Source organism: Haemaphysalis longicornis, unplaced genomic scaffold (assembly GCF_048455015.1).
Source record: "Haemaphysalis longicornis isolate Haplotype H1 unplaced genomic scaffold, Haemaphysalis longicornis Haplotype H1 scaffold_7, whole genome shotgun sequence".
Classification (NCBI taxonomy): Eukaryota; Metazoa; Arthropoda; class Arachnida; order Ixodida; family Ixodidae; genus Haemaphysalis; species Haemaphysalis longicornis.
Genome location: NW_027526422.1, coordinates 71,221,810 through 71,243,260, shown reverse-complemented (window position 1 = coordinate 71,243,260; position 21,451 = coordinate 71,221,810). Strand labels below are relative to the sequence as shown.

At 52.0% G+C, this 21,451-nt stretch overlaps 1 protein-coding gene across 1 annotated transcript in view; it reads right to left on the bottom strand.

Annotated features, from left to right (window-relative positions):
- The window catches only part of LOC144146340 (sodium-dependent low-affinity dicarboxylate transporter 1-like), a 58,373-nt gene extending 40,431 nt beyond the window's left edge, over positions 1-17,942 (bottom strand). Inside the window, exons 1-5 of the mRNA XM_077678296.1 lie at positions 17,847-17,942; positions 15,489-15,638; positions 14,255-14,708; positions 13,099-13,162; positions 7,238-7,357 (exon numbers count right to left, since the gene is read on the bottom strand). Of these exons, the coding sequence (XP_077534422.1) occupies positions 7,238-7,357; positions 13,099-13,162; positions 14,255-14,708; positions 15,489-15,638; positions 17,847-17,942 (884 nt within the window). The remainder of the gene's footprint in view (positions 1-7,237; positions 7,358-13,098; positions 13,163-14,254; positions 14,709-15,488; positions 15,639-17,846) is intronic.
- Between the last annotated feature and the right edge of the window lie 3,509 nt (positions 17,943-21,451).

The following is a 21,451-nucleotide window of genomic DNA, read 5'->3' as shown; positions in this document are numbered from 1 at the left end:
GAGTTTTTTTGCCAACCTTAGGTGGGCACGCTTGGCTTGAGGAACGTGCGCTCTTGGCACGCGGCGAATGCAGGAGTGTTTTTTGCCAACCTTAGGTGGGCACGCTTGGCTTGAGGAACGTGCGCTCGTGGCACGCGGCGAAAGCAGGAGTGTTTTTTTGCCAACCTTAGGTGGGCACGCTTGGCTTGACGAACGTGCGCTCGTGGCACGCGGCGAAAGCAGGAGTGTTTTTTTGCCAACCTTAGGTGGGCACGCTTGGCTTGAGAAACGTGTGCTCGTGGCACGCGGCGAAAGCAGGAGTGTTTTTTTGCCAACCTTAGGTGGGCACGCTTGGCTTGAGGAACGTGCGCTCGTGGCACGCGGCGAAAGCAGGAGTGTTTTTTTGCCAACCTTAGGTGGGCACGCTTGGCTTGAGGAACGTGCGCTCGTGGCACGCGGCGAAAGCAGGCGTGTTTTTTTGCCAACCTTAGGTGGGTACGCTTGGCTTGAGGAACGTGCGCTCGTGGCACGCGGCGAAAGCAGGAGTGTTTTTTTGCCAACCTTAGGTGGGCACGCTTGGCTTGAGGAACGTGCGCTCGTGGCACGCGGCGAAAGCAGGAGTGTTTTTTTGCCAACCTTAGGTGGGCACGCTTGGCTTGAGGAACGTGCGCTCGTGGCACGCGGCGAAAGCAGGCGTGTTTTTTTGCCAACCTTAGGTGGGCACGCTTGGCTTGAGGAACGTGCGCTCGTGGCACGCGGCGAAAGCAGGAGTGTTTTTTTGCCAACCTTAGGTGGGCACGCTTGGCTTGAGGAACGTGCGCTCGTGGCACGCGGCGAAAGCAGGAGTGTTTTTTTGCCAACCTTAGGTGGGCACGCTTGGCTTGAGGAACGTGCGCTCGTGGCACGCGGCGAAAGCAGGAGTGTTTTTTTGCCAACCTTAGGTGGGCACGCTTGGCTTGACGAACGTGCGCTCGTGGCACGCGGCGAAAGCAGGAGTGTTTTTTGCCAACCTTAGGTGGGCACGCTTGGCTTGAGGAACGTGCGCTCGTGGCACGCGGCGAAAGCAGGAGTGTTTTTTTGCCAACCTTAGGTGGGCACGCTTGGCTTGAGGAACGTGCGCTCGTGGCACGCGGCGAAAGCAGGAGTGTTTTTTGCCAACCTTAGGTGGGCACGCTTGGCTCGACGAACGTGCGCTCGTGGCACGCGGCGAAAGCAGGAGTGTTTTTTTGCCAACCTTAGGTGGGCACGCTTGGCTTGAGGAACGTGCGCTCGTGGCACGCGGCGAAAGCAGGAGTGTTTTTTTTTCAACCTTAGGTGGACACGCTTGGCTTGACGAACGTGCGCTCGTGGCACGCGGCGAAAGCAGGAGTGTTTTTTTGCCAACCTTAGGTGGGCACGCTTGGCTTGAGGAACGTGCGCTCGTGGCACGCGGCGAAAGCAGGAGTGTTTTTTGCCAACCTTAGGTGGGCACGCTTGGCTTGACGTACGTGCGCTCGTGGCACGCGGCAAAAGCAGGAGTGTTTTTTTGCCAACCTTAGGTGGGCACGCTTGGCTTGAGGAACGTGCGCTCGTGGCACGCGGCGAAAGCAGGAGTGTTTTTTTTGCCAACCTTAGGTGGGCACGCTTGGCTTGACGAACGTGCGCTCGTGGCACGCGGCGAAAGCAGGAGTGTTTTTTGCCAACCTTAGGTGGGCACGCTTGGCTCGACGAACGTGCGCTCGTGGCACGCGGCGAAAGCAGGAGTGTTTTTTTGCCAACCTTAGGTGGGCACGCTTGGCTTGAGGAACGTGCGCTCGTGGCACGCGGCGAAAGCAGGAGTGTTTTTTTTTCAACCTTAGGTGGACACGCTTGGCTTGACGAACGTGCGCTCGTGGCACGCGGCGAAAGCAGGAGTGTTTTTTTGCCAACCTTAGGTGGGCACGCTTGGCTTGAGGAACGTGCGCTCGTGGCACGCGGCGAAAGCAGGAGTGTTTTTTGCCAACCTTAGGTGGGCACGCTTGGCTTGACGTACGTGCGCTCGTGGCACGCGGCAAAAGCAGGAGTGTTTTTTTGCCAACCTTAGGTGGGCACGCTTGGCTTGAGGAACGTGCGCTCGTGGCACGCGGCGAAAGCAGGAGTGTTTTTTTTGCCAACCTTAGGTGGGCACGCTTGGCTTGACGAACGTGCGCTCGTGGCACGCGGCGAAAGCAGGAGTGTTTTTTTGCCAACCTTAGGTGGGCACGCTTGGCTTGAGGAACGTGCGCTCGTGGCACGCGGCGAAAGCAGGAGTGTTTTTTTGCCAACCTTAGCTGGGCACGCTTGGCTTGACGAACGTGCGCTCGTTGCACGCGGCGAAAGCAGGAGTGTTTTTTTGCCAACCTTAGCTGGGCACGCTTGGCTTGAGGAACGTGCGCTCTTGGCACGCGGCGAATGCAGGAGTGTTTTTTGCCAACCTTAGGTGGGCACGCTTGGCTTGAGGAACGTGCGCTCGTGGCACGCGGCGAAAGCAGGAGTGTTTTTTTGCCAACCTTAGGTGGGCACGCTTGGCTTGACGAACGTGCGCTCGTGGCACGCGGCGAAAGCAGGAGTGTTTTTTTGCCAACCTTAGGTGGGCACGCTTGGCTTGAGGAACGTGTGCTCGTGGCACGCGGCGAAAGCAGGAGTGTTTTTTTGCCAACCTTAGGTGGGCACGCTTGGCTTGAGGAACGTGCGCTCGTGGCACGCGGCGAAAGCAGGAGTGTTTTTTTGCCAACCTTAGGTGGGCACGCTTGGCTTGAGGAACGTGCGCTCGTGGCACGCGGCGAAAGCAGGCGTGTTTTTTTGCCAACCTTAGGTGGGCACGCTTGGCTTGAGGAACCTGCGCTCGTGGCACGCGGCGAAAGCAGGAGTGTTTTTTTGCCAACCTTAGGTGGGCACGCTTGGCTTGAGGAACGTGCGCTCGTGGCACGCGGCGAAAGCAGGAGTGTTTTTTGCCAACCTTAGGTGGGCACGCTTGGCTTGAGGAACGTGCGCTCGTGGCACGCGGCGAAAGCAGGAGTGTTTTTTTGCCAACCTTAGGTGGGCACGCTTGGCTTGACGAACGTGCGCTCGTGGCACGCGGCGAAAGCAGGAGTGTTTTTTGCCAACCTTAGGTGGGCACGCTTGGCTTGACGAACGTGCGCTCGTGGCACGCGGCGAAAGCAGGAGTGTTTTTTTTGCCAACCTTAGGTGGGCACGCTTGGATTGACGAACGTGCGCTCGTGGCACGCAGCGAAAGCAGGAGTGTTTTTTGCCAACCTTAGGTGGGCACGCTTGGCTTGAGGAACGTGCGCTCGTGGCACGCGGCGAAAGCAGGAGTGTTTTTTTGCCAACCTTAGGTGGGCACGCTTGGCTTGAGGAACGTGCGCTCGTGGCACGCGGCGAAAGCAGGAGTGTTTTTTTGCCAACCTTAGGTGGGCACGCTTGGCTTGAGGAACGTGCGCTCGTGGCACGCGGCGAAAGCAGGAGTGTTTTTTTGCCAACCTTAGGTGGGCACGCTTGGCTTGACGAACGTGCGCTCGTGGCAAGCGGCGAAAGCAGGAGTGTTTTTTTTGCCAACCTTAGGTGGGCACGCTTGGCTTGAGGAACGTGCGCTCGTGGCACGCTGCGAAAGCAGGAGTGTTTTTTTGCCAACCTTAGGTGGGCACGCTTGGCTTGAGGAACGTGCGCTCGTGGCACGCGGCGAAAGCAGGAGTTTTTTTGGCAACCTTAGGTGGGCACGCTTGGCTTGAGGAACGTGCGCTCGTGGCACGCGGCGAAAGCAGGAGTGTTTTTTTTTTGCCAACCTTAGGTGGGCACGCTTGGCTTGAGGAACGTGCGCTCGTGGCACGCGGCGGAAGCAGGAGTGTTTTTTTGCCAACCTTAGGTGGGCACGCTTGGCTTGAGGAACGTGCGCTCGTGGCACGCGGCGAAAGCAGGAGTGTTTTTTTGCCAACCTTAGGTGGGCACGCTTGGCTTGACGAACGTGCGCTCGTGGCACGCGGCGAAAACAGGAGTGTTTTTTGCCAACCTTAGGTGGGCACGCTTGGCTTGACGAACGTGCGCTCGTGGCACGCGTCGAAAGCAGGAGTGTTTTTTTGCCAACCTTAGGTGGGCACGCTTGGCTTGGGGAACGTGCGCTCGTGGCACGCGGCGAAAGCAGGAGTGTTTTTTTTCCAAACTTAGGTGGACACGCTTGGCTTGACGAACGTGCGCTCGTGGCACGCGGCGAAAGCAGGAGTGTTTTTTTGCCAACCTTAGGTGGGCACGCTTGGCTTGAGGAACGTGCGCTCGTGGCACGCGGCGAAAGCAGGAGTGTTTTTTTTGCCAACCTTAGGTGGGCACGCTTGGCTTGAGGAACGTGCGCTCGTGGCACGCTGCGAAAGCAGGAGTGTTTTTTTGCCAACCTTAGGTGGGCACGCTTGGCTTGAGGAACGAGCGCTCGTGGCACGCGGCGAAAGCAGGAGTTTTTTTGCCAACCTTAGGTGGGCACGCTTGGCTTGAGGAACGTGCGCTCTTGGCACGCGGCGAATGCAGGAGTGTTTTTTGCCAACCTTAGGTGGGCACGCTTGGCTTGAGGAACGTGCGCTCGTGGCACGCGGCGAAAGCAGGAGTGTTTTTTTGCCAACCTTAGGTGGGCACGCTTGGCTTGACGAACGTGCGCTCGTGGCACGCGGCGAAAGCAGGAGTGTTTTTTTGCCAACCTTAGGTGGGCACGCTTGGCTTGAGAAACGTGTGCTCGTGGCACGCGGCGAAAGCAGGAGTGTTTTTTTGCCAACCTTAGGTGGGCACGCTTGGCTTGAGGAACGTGCGCTCGTGGCACGCGGCGAAAGCAGGAGTGTTTTTTTGCCAACCTTAGGTGGGCACGCTTGGCTTGAGGAACGTGCGCTCGTGGCACGCGGCGAAAGCAGGCGTGTTTTTTTGCCAACCTTAGGTGGGTACGCTTGGCTTGAGGAACGTGCGCTCGTGGCACGCGGCGAAAGCAGGAGTGTTTTTTTGCCAACCTTAGGTGGGCACGCTTGGCTTGAGGAACGTGCGCTCGTGGCACGCGGCGAAAGCAGGAGTGTTTTTTTGCCAACCTTAGGTGGGCACGCTTGGCTTGAGGAACGTGCGCTCGTGGCACGCGGCGAAAGCAGGCGTGTTTTTTTGCCAACCTTAGGTGGGCACGCTTGGCTTGAGGAACGTGCGCTCGTGGCACGCGGCGAAAGCAGGAGTGTTTTTTTGCCAACCTTAGGTGGGCACGCTTGGCTTGAGGAACGTGCGCTCGTGGCACGCGGCGAAAGCAGGAGTGTTTTTTTGCCAACCTTAGGTGGGCACGCTTGGCTTGAGGAACGTGCGCTCGTGGCACGCGGCGAAAGCAGGAGTGTTTTTTTGCCAACCTTAGGTGGGCACGCTTGGCTTGACGAACGTGCGCTCGTGGCACGCGGCGAAAGCAGGAGTGTTTTTTGCCAACCTTAGGTGGGCACGCTTGGCTTGAGGAACGTGCGCTCGTGGCACGCGGCGAAAGCAGGAGTGTTTTTTTGCCAACCTTAGGTGGGCACGCTTGGCTTGAGGAACGTTCGCTCGTGGCACGCGGCGAAAGCAGGAGTGTTTTTTTGCCAACCTTAGGTGGGCACGCTTGGCTTGAGGAACGTGCGCTCGTGGCACGCGGCGAAAGCAGGAGTGTTTTTTTGCCAACCTTAGATGGGCACGCTTGGCTTGAGGAACGTGCGCTCGTGGCACCCGGCGAAAGCAGGAGTGTTTTTTTGCCAACCTTAGGTGGGCACGCTTGGCTTGACGAACGTGCGCTCGTGGCACGCAGCGAAAGCAGGAGTGTTTTTTTGCCAACCTTAGGTGGGCACGCTTGGCTTGAGGAACGTGCGCTCGTGGCACGCGGCGAAAGCAGGAGTGTTTTTTTGCCAACCTTAGGTAGGCACGCTTGGCTTGAGGAACATGCGCTCGTGGCACGCGGCGAAAGCAGGAGTGTTTTTTTGCCAACCTTAGGTGGGCACGCTTGGCTTGACGAACGTGCGCTCGTGGCACGCAGCGAAAGCAGGAGTGTTTTTTTGCCAACCTTAGGTGGGCACGCTTGGCTTGACGAACGTGCGCTCGTGGCACGCGGTGAAAGCAGGAGTGTTTTTTTTTGCCAACCTTAGGTGGGCACGCTTGGCTTGACTAACTTGCACTCGAGGCACGCCGCGAAAGCAGGAGTGTTTTTTTGCCAACCTTAGGTGGGCACGCTTGGCTTGAGGAACGTGCGCTCGTGGCACGCTGCGAAAGCAGGAGTGTTTTTTTGCCAACCTTAGGTGGGCACGCTTGGCTTGAGGAACGTGCGCTCGTGGCACGCGGCGAAAGCAGGAGTTTTTTTGCCAACCTTAGGTGGGCACGCTTGGCTTGAGGAACGTGCGCTCGTGGCACGCGGCGAAAGCAGGAGTGTTTTTTTTTTGTCAACCTTAGGTGGGCACGCTTGGCTTGACGAACGTGCGCTCGTGGCACGCGGTGAAAGCAGGAGTGTTTTTTTTTGCCAACCTTAGGTGGGCACGCTTGGCTTGACTAACTTGCACTCGAGGCACGCCGCGAAAGCAGGAGTGTTTTTTTGCCAACCTTAGGTGGGCACGCTTGGCTTGACGAACGTGCGCTCGTGGCACGCGGCGAAAGCAGGAGTGTTTTTTGCCAACCTTAGGTGGGCACGCTTGGCTTGACTAACTTGCACTCGAGGCACGCGGCGAAAGCAGTTTTTTGTGTGTGGCCATCCTTAGGTGGGCACGCCTGGCTTGACGAACGTGCGCTCGAGGCACGCGGCGAAAGCAGGAGTGTTTTTTTTTGCAAATATTGCCCAATTTCCCTAACTGTGCATGACGACGTGCGCTCGAGACAAGCGTGCACGAGCTTTTTATTATTATTGCGTCATTTTGCCACAGGTCATAAGTAACACGACGACAATGGAGAGCGCTCGGCATTTTCTTAGTATTTTGAAAACTGCGGGACAAACGATTTGCTCAACAGCTTTGCTGCTACTATGAGTACACTTACGGCTTTAAATTCTAATTGGGGCCATATAATTTTTTTTCTTTTAATTTTTACGTAACATTTAGAACATCCAGTCTCAGGCAACAAAATAGACAAACAAACTACTTCTGCTGAGCCTGCCTCTGCGTGTCTTGATTATTGTCATTCTTCCCTATTTCAATTCAACAAGTTCCTCTTGTTCAAATATCATCAGTCACACGCGTGAACATACGCGTGCGTGGGAGCATATTTAGGGCACGACCCAAGCATAGACAGCCAGGAAGGACGCACTTACTCTTCGAGAACCGTGCGCAGAATTCGGCAGGCCGGGTTGCCGAACACCGAGCCGATGGCCCCCAGCGTCGTCGCGTAAGCAACCGACAGAAGCAGTACACGCCTTATGAGGATGTACTTCCTGCAGGCAAAAGGACGATGGGTCACTGCGTGCGTGGACACGAAAAATAACGCCAGACTGAAATGGGTCCTGAAGACGAAGCGAAACTTAATTCAGTGTGAAAGAACTCGCCTTCAAAACACACACTTTTTCACACCCCTTTTAGGTCGAAAAGGGTGTACAAATTTTGTCCCATGGCAGACACCTTTAAAAGGTGTTTTGAATAAATAAGGGTATACGGATGAAAAAACATTGTGGTTGTAAACACCCTAAAAAGAGGGTATAAGGCTGCTTAACATCCTAAAATAAGGGTGTGGGTAGCGCAGCTACGCGCGACAATGTGGATCGGCTGAGCGCGCAGCATGACAGATCATGACACATTCAGCACGCACAAGTCTCACTTAGACTATTGCGCCTTTGCAGAAGCAGGGGCGGGACCGGCAGGTAGCACACGCTGGCTAAGTGCAACACGTGTTTATTCCGTCACACAACGAAACAGTCTAACAAAAGGAAGGAAGAGCGGCAGTGCTTATATACAGGCTCGAGCCCTATTTCCCATCCCCAGAGAGGTATTCCTCAAGGATCTGTCCTGTCGCCAACACTCTTCAACTTTACAATGCTAAAAATTCATAGAGCCCTCGCCGCAATTTCCGATATTAAATATTCTCTGTACGCCGACGATATCACAATCTGGACCAATTCAGGCAACGCGGGACAAATTCAGGACAACTTTCAAAACGCACTGCATGCGGTAGAGGACTCCGCGAAGAGGATCGTACTTGGATGCTCCGCCGAAAAGACAGACCTTCTCCTCGTACACAACCCGCGGTGAAAGCCGCCCACTGTGCGGCTCACATATCAAGGCAAACCAATCGAACCGCAATCCAGCATCAAAATCCTTGGACTTCATATACAGGCAGACGGAGGTGGACACAAAGCAGTCAACCACATACTCAAGCAAGGGGAGCAAACCCTCCACATAATGAGAATGGTCACTAACAAAAACCGGGGCTTGAAGGAAGCAGCTTCTCAAACTACGGGATGCACTCATCACCAGTAGAATTCGATACCAAATACCCTATGTTAATTTTACAAAAACCCTTGAAAATAGACTTGATACGCTAATCAGGAAAACCACGAAGTTAGCATTAGGCCTTCCCATCAACACTAAAAATGAAAGCCTGTATGCTACGGGAATAGTTTACAAGGTTGAAGAAGTCATCGCAGTGCACAGATATAATCAGTTACGCCGACTCGAATCCACCCAAGCAGGCCGCCTCGTCATGACTGAATTGGGATATAACCCAAGCCGGAGGAACCGATGCGATGCAACCCCTATTCCGCAAAACGTTCTGCAGCACCTACACGTAGCCCCAATTCCACGGCATATGGATGTAGAAAAAAACTTCACCCGCAGAAAAATTCGAGCCAGCTACTTTTGCAAAAAGATCGCAAGAGATCCGAATAATACTCATGTCTTTACGGACGCGGCCAAGAGAGGCAACATGTGTGCGATTGCTATACGTGACCACCAAAGGAGAAACGAACACTGATCTCCGCAACTGCCACACAGTGGAGGAGGCGGAAATTTTCGTCATAGCCCTCGCAGCAGCTCACCAATCCGAACCTAATAGAATCACCAATATTTACACCGATTCGAAAAAAGCATGCATTCTTTTGGGCCAAAATACTAGCCATCCAAATGCGTTACCCCTTTTTTCTGCTGTCAAAGGACCAGTTAGGGTGTACAGGATCCCTGGGCACACTGGCATGCCGTGGAATGAAGGAGCTGACCTGCTCGCCCGCGAAACCCTTCTCCGGGCTCCCGACATCAGTGACCAAGTCCAGAACCCTAGTCCCCTACCCTCACACTAAAGGCCTACCTACCCGATAAGAGACGTCTGCCGTCACCTCATCCGAGACTGACCCTGCAGGAACAGGTTACCCTTCGTCAAGCCCAGACAAACACGTTTTTCACGCCAGCTCTACTTCACCTTTACAGAAACCATACACACACACACCCCTCCCAAACTGTGCACGCTGTAAGGTACCGCAGGATCAAACCCACATCCTGTGGGTCTGCCCAGACACCAAGCGAATTAGGGCACATCTCACTAGAGAGTGGCTGACTATTGCAACCAAGTTGGAGGAGCAGAGGAGTCTGGCGGACTTCATCTTGAAGGCCACCAGAAGCTGCCTGGAACGAGGCGGCTCTTAGCCTCCCCGCCACCCCCGTTTCCCCTTCCCTTTTGAATGGAAATAAAGTATTCTCTCTCTCTCTCTCTCTCTCTCTCTCTCTCTCTCTCTCTCTCTCTCTCTCTCTCTCTCGAGCCACTATCACACCGAGGAATCGACGTCACAAGCAGAACAGTCCGCGGCCAGCGCTGATAGATAAGCGCATATTCTGCAGCACCACGATGCACAAATCCGATAACACAACAGACCACAAATGAATTAAGCAAGAAAACCAGCGGAATGCACAGGGAGAGCGAATATGTTACCTTGCTTTTACTCTTGCTTTCATAGCCAGCAGACGAAGGCCCTCTGATAGAGTCGGTAACCCCATCAATGAAACACTTTAGCGCTAATTTGGGAATTATGCGTTTTAATGTCAGCATATCCAAGTCAGCTTGCGCATTTTCAAAACCTTTTTAATCGTGAGAGGGTGCGTGAAAAATGGTGTAGGTATTATGTTCAATAAGTTATGGAATTTTATGAAATACAAAGCACCCATTCCACACCCTTTCAACACCCTCCCAGAAAGGTGTTCACTATTTCAACACCCTTTTTGCCACATGGGTGTAAAGCTGCAAGGGTGTTGGAACCTAAGGTTTGTAAAAGACCTCCGAGGAGCGAGTGAAGGACTTTTCTGAACAACACAATGAGGGCCCAGGGGCCGGATAGGAGAGGTTGGGAAAAGAGGAAAGGAGAGATGGTCAGGAGGTGACGTTCACTTGAAAGGAATAATCAGTTCCTGAATGCACAGCTAGGGTGATAGACCCCGGCTAGGATAGACCTTCGCGGAGGCCAGTCTCGAGAGCAAAGCTCCCAAGGGCAGTGAGGAAATCGGGGTCGCTGAGTGTCAAGGGGGGGGGGAGTATTTTTCTTAGATTGGGTAGGGCATTCAAGAGGATGGGGTGGAAGGATTGGTAATTAGAGCAGTGCCAAATAAATTGGGTCAGATTTGCCTAGTGCGGGCAGTAGGGCGGAGGATCGGCCGTCGGGTGATGTCATTTGCGTGTGATGTGGAAGGTCAATGCAGCGTTCGCGCGAACTTTGTTAGCAAAAACTTCGGCGGGACGAGCTAGTGATGGGGCGTTATGCAGGAAACATACAGGAGCAGCAGTGGCAAGGCGGTTGTGCCTAGGAGCAGCAGTGGCAAGGCGGTTGTGCCTATAGCCTGGCGAGCGTGAACCAGCTGTTGCCTGAGGGAGAGTGGGGGAGCAGGGCCATCAACCAGTGGAGGAGTTAGTTGAAGACTCTCCTGCGCTGCGTCATGGGCAGCCTGGTTACCGGAACCCTGGGCCATGCGTCCCGGTATCCACGCAACACGTACAGAGGTACCATTGCGAGCAAGCAGACTAATCATATGTTGAATCTGATAAACCAGAGGGTGAACGGTTTCGGGAGCTTACGTAGCGCCATTTGGGAGTCAGTCGGGAACCGAATGCTGGATGGTAACTACCCTCTTAAAGGGGTGAAGCTGAACATTTTCCACGAGCGAAGGAATGTTTTGAAGTACCTGGTGGTGTTTAAAACAATATGAATTGACATAATTTTTTAGCAGCGGAGCTGTTTAGTCTTGAGCTTGGTCTGGTGACGTTAGCAAAAAAAATAAAACCAAGAAAACTGCGCCGCCTGTAAAGGGTGCACCACCGCAGATACGGTATTATAAGAGTGAAGCCGGCTTTCGCACCTGCTCGAGTGTGAGAACGGACACATGCGTATGCGTACTCTTTACTACATTGTTTTAAAAGTGATAGTCCTTTCGGGCTACTAGTACTAAACCGCAAAAAAAAATCATGCAGCTTCACTAGTGGTGCAATGTTAGAGAAACAGCGGAGCTGGGGGTCGACTTAGCTTGTTTCCAACTGGGGTCTGTTTTCACTGGGAGGGGGTACCGACCGCAACGGCGTTGTGAAATCCCGCTAAACTTGACCTCCCCCTTCAGAAACTTGCCTAGCCTAGCAAAAACATCGCGAAACTTAACAAAACTTAGCAAAGCTAGGAAAACCTAGCAAACTTAGCGAAACAGGAGGAAGCTAGGTGTACCCCAGCTTCGTTGCTTCCTTTGCAACTGAACAACAATTTCGCACCCTTTCAACACCATAAAGAAAACTGATGGTGTTGCGTCGGTCAACACTTTTTTGCCGAACAAAAAGGGTGTAACACTACAAATTAGGGCGTTGGAACATAAAACGGCGTAATGACTTTGCAGCACCCTTATCCCACTATACTACACCCTTTTTAGGCGATAAGGGTGTAAAAATGTTTAGTGTGATAGTTACCAGTGCGTTAACTGCACGTTAGCATTGAAGTGACGCGGTCAAACGTAAATAGAGAGGCCCCACTACAATCACCCGGTCATGTTTCTTGGCGGTGGTTCAGGTTAGCTGCAGTCAATCGTACAAGCAAGATTCTGTGAGGTCATAGAGAAATTACGGAAAGTGGCCAGGAAGTCACCACTCCATAATTTTAAGTGAAGAGCACTTAAAATTAGGGGCTGGCCTTGTCGTCGTAGCTCGCTCGCTGGACCGAACGAAGTTGGGCCACACGGCGTTCCGCCGTAGCGGCTGTCGTCGCGGCGTCCCACAGAGGCTCCAAAAACCAAGCGGTTTATATAGTCATAATCCTTCGAAACGTGTGAACCGCTGGCAATTGTCATACATCTCCTCGTTGTGTAGGGCAAAGAAAACTGCAGGTGCATTTGAGGCATGACTCAAACGGCAGCGCCCGCGCTCATTTAGTTAGGAACGCTCGTTGGGTGCGTTTTTACGGCAGTAAGCGAAAAAAAAAAAAAAAACGTGGCAGTGCAATGCCGGCACGAGCGGGAGGAAAAGCAAGCACAAAAAGAGCAGGGGCGGTATTCTCGTAACTGTCCCTTTTGAAAACGTCCCTTTTGAGGCCCTTTCATCGTGACGTACTTCCGGTTAAGCAGTGTGCGTTGGCAGTAGGTTTGTTGCGCTTGCGTTACGTCACTTCCGGTTGTTTGCTTTTAGCCAATCAGGGCTCGACAAAAGGGACACTTTTGAAAGGGACGCAAAAGGGACAAAACTCGAGAATACCGCCCCAGAACTCCCGCTGGCGCAGTTTCAGGCAGGGGGCGCGCGAGCACTGTGAAGGCGGGAAATTTGAATTACATTGGGTGGTACCAGTGAGCGGATAACGGCGCTACAGCTCATTATGGCGAATCACTGCTCTGCACTTCCGACAGCTTTCACATTGAGTGGAACGGCTTTCATTTTTTTCTCACCACCTCCATTGTTTGTTTGAAAAACGTGATAAAATCTTTTTGGTGTCGTTATCGAGACAAGCCAGCGTTTTTATTGCAAGAAAATTGTATTTTGTCTTCATGGCCCCGTGAGGCTTCTCGCTCGGGTAAAGATACGAATTCCCCGATTAACACACCTAATCTTACGCTGCGGCTACTAACAAGAGTTTCTCGATTTAATGAAATTTCTTACCGAACGAAATAGCTCTCGGATACTCAAAGCTGCTTACAACTCGTTTATATTTTAAAAAGGCCGGCAAGACACACTTACTGTGTCTCCTGCTCAAGCTTTTCCGCGAAGTCGACGCTTACCACGCTGCTCCTCCTACGCTGTCCTGGTGAAGAGAAGAGGAGGACAAGCATCTTACCACCGGCACACGGCCGTTCTTCAAACGCTAGTTTGAATTATGTTTGTGCCGGGTATACCGAGAAGAAAATCCCCACGTTTGAATGCCACTGTTTCTGCATCCATATCGCGTATGCTCAAGTAAAAGGGCCATGATTCCTGTGTCATTTATTTATTTATTTATTTATTTATTTATTTATTTATTTATTTATTTATTTATTTATTTATTTATTTATTTATTTATTTATTTATTTATTTATTTATTTATTTATTTATTTATTTATTTATTTATTTATTTATTTATTTATTTATTTATTAGTTTTGGCTCTTGGTTGGCTGCGAGGTGGCTGTTCCAGTTGGCACAGGGTGCCATTTAACTTTTTTTTCTATTCTTACAGTATTACGCACTCCAAGTGCGCTACACACAATTGTATACTTACAAGGCATCAAGCGATCCCGGGTTCCGGCACAGTATTGCAAAAATCGACATGTGGGCAATGTTCCAACGCAGCAATGCCGATATAAAACAACGAAGATGGTACGCTCAAGATCTGCCGCACGAAGATAGTGGGCGGTTTGTGGAGTTCAGTTGTGGAGTACAATTGTGTAATTTTCGGTGGTAGCTTGTACCATGGATGCTGCAATTTCATGCCGTCATGGTCGCACCCATAGCAGCTAGCAACGTCCCTCTCTCAGTTGGCTTGGCTAGCCACATGGACTCTTTTCACTCTTGAAGTCGAAGTCGACAAAAGATATAACATGTGTTCCTTGCTTGTATTACATATTGCTTGTAAATATTCGCTAACAAATAATCCTCTGGAACTGCGTTTGCCTAACAAACAAATTTAAATAATCATTTACAATGTGATTCTTGTTTCTTTTTCCAGCCACAGGCAACTTTTCAGCCGGTTCAGCAGGCATGCCAAGGACAGGTGGAACGTAACCCTGTACATTACGGAACGCACGTTGAAGCGCAGCTCGGTTACACACTGGCGTCAGATTACCTTTAGTACATATTATCAGAATCCTTCATTGAAGGACTCTGGTATGAAACGCAATGCTGGCCCCGTCTTTCGCTCACCGAACACTCCCCTGTTGTGGGCGCTCGAGGTGCCCGAGTCGACCGTTGGCAGCATGGTGGCCTGCAGGCTCGAGTGGCTCTCGCGGCGGCCGGACGGCAGCTGCAGCGGTACCGAGGAGCCTCCCATCACATCCTCGAGCTGCTCGGGGGCCTGGACGGTGAGGCGAGCCAGGACGGACGCCTTGCGCAGAAGCCGCCGGCGCCGGGCGCTGGTGAGCGCGTCGTGTTCCACCTCGACGATGGTGCTCTCGACCACGGGCATCACGATGAGCGTGGACATGACGTTCTTAAAGAACAGCGTGCTGCAGAACGACAGAGCCACGATGCTCGTGAAGACCGCCTTCACGCCCGCGCCGGCCGCGCCCAGGACGCTCAGGGCCACGCGGCTGTACATGTTGGTCCCTTCCACGGCCAGCGCCAGCAGGAAGACGCCCATGATGAACAGCATGGCCTCCTGCAGCGCACGCCCAGGCGCCCTTGAGGACACTGAACGCCGTTTGCGTCGGTTTGGCTTGCATGCAGACCTGGCACAGGAAGAGGAGGCGACGCGTTAAGTTGAAGTGACGCGAGGAGTTTATTAATGCCATAGCGTTATTACCCTCACACAGCGATTTACCGTGGTGCTCCTCAGTCGTGCTTCCTCAGGCTGTCTCGGAAACGACGCCATCACCGCCAGTTGGTTACTAAAATGGCGGCAGGCAAACTAGAAGCGAGCGCAGCTGCCTGCGCCTGGAAACGGCTGCGATGCTTCGGTAGGCTCGCCGACCAAGTAGTAAGTTGGAGAAGAACAACAGGACCCGCGGTTTTAGCACGCGCGCTCCTGGGCCGATGAGTTCTTTGTCCCCTGGTCGGCGTTGGCGCCAATGGGTCATTGTATTCGTGTGCCACGGAATACCAAACGTTTTCTCGCTCTCTTGGTTGGCCTTCGGAGCTTGGAAAGCGTGCATGGTAAACGGACCAGCTCCCTTTCAAAATGGTCTCTCGTCGACGAAGTAACGCTGTCGTGTCTCTCAACTTATGTCCTCCGCTACTTTTGGGTTCGTTTTAGTCGCTGTGATACTATCAGGGAAAAGTAATGCGTTGCCCCAAACCGAGCTGTCTCAGTGTTCCCACTGATTTGCAATGCTGCCCACACCACCCGCCACTCTATCTCCCCCATTGCTACGGTTTGAATAAATGAAGGGGTCGAGTGAGCCCACGCGCGGTTCACACCGGGCGGCTGTGGCGTACGCACGTCCATGTAGTACTCGGCCACCCTGCAGGGGTCCATGACGCCCAGCAGCGGCAGGAGCACGAAGGGCACCGACGACGCCATGGGCGCGGGCATCACGTTCAGCACCCAGCACGCGTACACCAGCAGCAGGAAGTAGGCGGCGCGGGACTCCTGCAGCAGCACAGTCAGACCATTATAAACACGCTTACCAGCAGTCCTCCCGTAACGCACGTCACTACAAGCCCTAAATCTCCACGACTGCAACCTTACAACGCGGGAAAACGCAATAGGTGTTGCAGAGCAGAACTTCTTTATTGGACCCGGTCTCTTGGTGAAAGTGGAGCCTTCTTACAGGTATCCATGCGCCGTCCTGGCTGCTACCGCTCTCCCAACCAACAAAATCTGATTGCAAAGGCAGGAGCTGGACAGGAGCACCTCCCACTGCTCGATGGAATGCAGGGGGGGTGAAGGTGGCAAATTGGGGTTCTGGCTGTATTCGATGATAATGTGTCTGAGTGTTCCTGACTGCGCACAGAATGTGCGTTGGGCTTCATCATTTGGGAACATAGGTGCGTGGAACATACGTGTTTATTGTAAAGGATCGCAAAGGCGCTTATTCTCCGCCCGCTGTTGCAAAATCATTTATACTTGGATAATTTACTGGGCATTTTATCACCGGTTGTTGGTGAGGACTCTGATCCCGACAGCCTTCGCTCGTCCCCTACAAAAACCCTAAAACCCTCTGCAATCCCAGTACTGTATAGTCATACTGCTGGAATGGGTACGCCGGAATTTCTTTTTTTTATACCACGGAACTGGATTTAGGTGTGGGGCTTAGCTCTTTATTGGCAGTGTATACATGTAGATCCACATACTACTACAGTGTAGAGCTACGTATATAAGTTCGGACGGAGTGTTTCACAGCGCTTCCATCGTGCATGTTCCACGTCTCTAAACATAACGTACCTCCCTCTTTCTTTTTCTCTCTCTCTCTCTCTCATTTTCTGGGTCTCCTGCTTACTTTGCGTTACACGACGTATGTCTGAGCTTCTGTTTCAAAATATCACAGATAAGTGCAGGCAATACTGTTACGCTTCGGCAGGACAACTGAAACAAACTATGTTTGACGGCCCACACGACTGTGCGCAAGTTTCTGCTTCGTCAAACATGGCGTAAAGCGTCGCTGGCCCTTTCTTCTTTCAATTATACTGAAGCTTACAGACGTTTAAGGGCCAAGTGGTTTCACCAACACCAAGTGGTTTCATTCCTTTTCATCCGAGGAGATCTTCTGGTCTGATGCAAGCGAAATTGAAAAACGTGCTTTCGTACGATGTGTCGGCGCACATTGTAGAGGGCTTAAATTAATCTTAAGTTCCTGCTGCACACGACACTCTTAATGATCCCGTTTGACAGGTCATAGGGATATACCCGAATTTAAACTTTATATTCAAATTATAGCTATTTATAACACGCCTAATAACATTTTTGGGTATTGGAAGCCTATGTTGGGGGAAATCGCTATAACTTTTGTGCTAATTGATTGATTGATTGATTGATTGATTGATTGATTGATTGATTGATTGATTGATTGATTGATTGATTGATTGATTGATTGATTGATTGATTGATTGATTGATTGATTGATTGATTGTAGGTTTTAACGCGCCGACGCAACGCAGGCTATGAGGCGCGCCGTACTGGAGGGCTCCGGATTAATTTTGATCACCTGGGGATTCTTAACGTGCACCGAAATCTCGCACACACGGGCGTTTTTGCTTGTCGCCTCCATAAGAAAAGCGGCCGCCGCGGCCGGGAATCGAACCCGCGATCTCGTGCTCAGCAGCGCAACGCCTTAGCCACTGAGCCACCGCCGCAGAGGGTTGTGCTAATTCAGCTACTATACCACAAATTGTGTCACGTTTGGACGCTGCAATTGCCCTTTAACATCATCAAACAGCTTAGGTTAGGTAATGATTAATTTACCGGGTGTTCGTTTCATGTTTATCGCCGCTTTGCGCGCGGTGTCAACCCACGTGCGGCGCAGCTCGAGATGATGACATATGACCGCCCACCGACGTCTGAGGGCGAAATTTTTCAGGAATTCGTTTATGTCAGATAGTGGTCACTGTAATGTATGCCGAGATCAAAGATATGTCCCACGTAGTAGTGCTTTTGTGGGATAACACAAATGTTTAGTTATAATTTTTTTTCACACCACTTAAACCTCGTTCGTTCCGTGCAGAACGCACTTAGTGCAAAGCAGAACTTAGCGTACTGCACTGCTGGCGTTGTTTCAGTTTCTAGTGGTACTGCATGGTTATCTACGTTCTTGCCTGCGTCGCTCCTCTCCTAGAGTTAACGGAACTTCTGCACTCTTACCATGGTTCCCGACACGACCAAAGGCAGCAGGTAGATGGGCGCCGCGTACGCTACCACAAGTTGCACCGCGTTCAGGCAGCGCTTGCGCTGCTCCATGAAGTCGCGGACTGCGGGAAAACGTTCCCCAATTAATGTGGTCATGTATGCCATGAGAGGAGAGTTCCCCGCCACTTTACAAGCTCCTGTCTTCGGCATGCCTGATAGAATCTTTGCCCTCCTACTTCTCTAATCTCATACCTAAATCACCTAATCAGCATGCACATACCTGCCAACTCCTACTTCCAACTCCCACTTCCTACTTGCCGGCTCGTAAAATCTGTTAAATACAAACTCCATTTTTCAAAGCGCAGCTCTTAGCATCCGCTACTGTGGTTTTGCGTCGTCCCTCGGCGTCAGCCTCGCTGTAACCGAGCGAACGAAGAAGACACCGAAGATAGACGAGATAGCTAGAGCGAGCAGTTAAGTGGAGGAGGTAAGTATTGCGAAAGTGTGAGGGAGAGGGAGGTATGCCGAGACCGCGCGAGACATGTGGAAAGACCATGTCTCGGCGTGTAGCGGCGCCGAGATAGGAGACGCAAAACCAGGCATCCATGAAAGCAAGCGTCTTGTTCTTTCAAGTTCGCAAAAAGAACAAAAGAGTCCAGCAAAAGAGTCCAAGCGTCTTGTTCTTCCAAGTTCACAAAAAGAACAAAAGCCCAGCACACGCTGCGTGCTGCACATACATCGGCACTTTGTCGTCCTATTTGTTGCGTGGATCATCCAAACCACGTGATATTTCCGCGGGAGGTTCAAACACGATTTACAACGACATGCTCGGCGGCGGCGACGCGCTGCGAGATCACGCCAGAGGAGCGCGCGCCGTCGTGCATTCGCTGCTGACGCGATCACTAAGTGTCCTGAGACGCAGCAGATGTTGTGAAAAGAAGTTCCCCGATTTCCGCGCATACTAACATTATCATCATCATTATGTAAATAGAATTCGTAGTACCCTCTGCACGTCCCGGCCCTTTGTATTCTGTTTTTTCACAACAGCCGTCATCGAGAAGACTGCAGTTCTATCTGCGTTCAAATTTCGCATTAAGGAGTCTCGCAATCGTCAACCAATTCTTTAGTTATCAAATTATTTAGTTATTTTCTATCTTATTTTTTTACTGACTGCAGAACACCGCCAAAAGAAACTGCGTTAGTTTTTGACAAGCGCTGGGGCTGGTAATAACTTTCGCGGGTGCTTTTAAAACAAGCGATCAAATCAGTTTTTGTTGATGGACAGCAAGCCTTAAATTTAAAATCTGACTTATTTCCCCGCCCGCCAAAATGGTTTAAGTTATCTCGACGCCCAAAACAAATTCACGCGACACTTTCTCAGCGGAAAAGTCGTGCTGTAGGCTATCAAAAGTGGAAGAAGCGACAAGATAACCAGTCAGCCTCGCTGGTTTGCAGCTGAAGCAAGCCTCACATGCTCTGTCATATCCTGTGCTCTCTCTCTCTCTCTCTCTCTCTCTCTCTCTCTCTCTCTCTCTCTCTCTCTCTCTCTCTCTCTCTCTCTCTCTCTCTCTCTCCCTCTCTTGCATCTCTTTTTTTCTTTCCCGCTCCCTTTTTATCTTCCTCTCTCTGTATACCCCTGTTATCTAAAGATACCCACATTTACATGTGTCAACACGCTGCTGTAGCGTGTGGCCGTCGCGGCTCTAATTTTCACTTGGAATATTCCGAGAATGAAAAGACGCACAGTGCATCCCTGTCTCGCTTAAATAAAATCTCTGCAAAATTAGAGGGCAGAATTCCCCCGCGGAATTTCTCCCTTCAGTCTCCCGTGTTCAGTCAAGCACATTCTGGAGACACCTTGTGAAAACTCGTTGCCCCTTTCGTTCGTCTGTTCAGAGCAGTTATGGTGTTCTGTGGGCAAATAAAATACGGAGCTGCTTCGAAGCTGCTCAGGGCTTCTCTGGGCAAGCAAACGAGAGACCTTCTGATGGCCGTTCGCTTCCGTGGTGTCGTGGCATGCTTCTCGTTCGCGAATTAGGATATTTAGGTGCGCGCTTGCCTAGCAACCGCCGCAGCTGGCAGCGCCGCTCGCTGCGCCATCTGGCATGACGTTAGAGGAGGACTAAACCGCTTTGCAACAACAGAGGAGCCGGCGTTAGAAGGGGCGGCCGGTGGGGGAAATACTGCCAAACTAACTTTATGGAAGCGGCCACGAGGAATTAGCAGGGATGATGTTACTGGCTGCAGGCAGAATAGACGCTGCCAAGGTATAACCCTCGATAAAAACCTAGACGCGCACTTAAAAGCGGCTGAGCTGCCGTACACGCTACAGAGCCCAGAGGAAGCCGACAGGCGTTCGCACCTTTTCCGACGAGAGAACTCATTTGTGTCAGTGGAGAAGCGACCTCGTGCCACTGCTGCTGCTGCTGCGCTGCTTCTTGTTCCACGGTAAATGGCCCCGCTGCTGACGGAGAGGACGGCGTTCCTTGTCAGCCGCTTGCGAGCGTGCTTCTTCTTCCCTGCCTGGAGAATGCGCACGTGGAGTGCTACGCACGCTCTTTCCAAAGCTAATAGCGATGGTGTCCATCATAATGACAGTGGCGGCAACCCCTTGTCAAAAACGGGGTGCACAGGCCGACGCAGTTGTAGTTTTCCCACGTTCTGGGCGGAATTTCATTTTCTTGGGGTCATTGGACAACAAATATTCCGAATTTCAGATATCAGTGATAACCAGCATCTGCCCAAACCCAACCTCGTGTGTTGGTATAAGCATGACAGAGATAAGAAAGGCCAGGAAGCCAAATTTCGTTTTCTTTGGATTCATGGCCGTGCAAGTAGTGTATATGTTTATTGAAACAAAAGGAAACTTGGGAAGAGGGTGGTGTGTGAAGCGCCCCTAGTCCGGGAGGCCTCTTGACCGGGCCGCTTCGATGGCCCGCGAAACCAATGCTCTCTGGAGGGCCGGGTCTGGGCTAGTCAGCTCGGAATCCCACTTCTCCGGGGTGGGGGAGGAGGAGGAATGGGGCAGGGGAATGGGGCAGGAGTATACGAGGTCGAATATGGTTAGAGGGGTGTCGCAGTGTTGACATTGACGGGAGTAGACAGTGGGTGCGGCCTGGTCGAGGATGACAAGGTGCGGGCCTGAAGGTGATGATGGCTGGCTTGATGGTTGGTTAGGGTGGGGGCTGAGGGGGTTGACGCGGCGGGTAAAGGTTTAGTGAGATGAAGGGCGTTGTACGTATTATCGAGAGGAAGGCGGAGGTCGTAAGCGTTCATTCGGGGTGGTCGCATCACTTGGCCATCGGCGGAGAATGCCCGGGAGTGCAGAGCTCGGGCTGCGGCGTGGGCCGCATGCATGCGAGGCTGCAGACTCTAGCACGGCTAAATATTAGGGCTCGAGCACGAAACCAACAACGGGGTTTGCTGAACCACAGGACTGTTTAAACTAAAGAGTATGTGCGCGTTCGGGATGCGGGTGCCATAATGCACCTCATTCACACGACAATCGTAATTTCAATCTCGCCCGCTATTGCTATAGGTGTACACCAAGGAATACAGACGTAATTGGAAACGGCAAAGTCCTTTTCCGTTGTTAGTTTTTGCGCCCTTAGGCAAGTTGT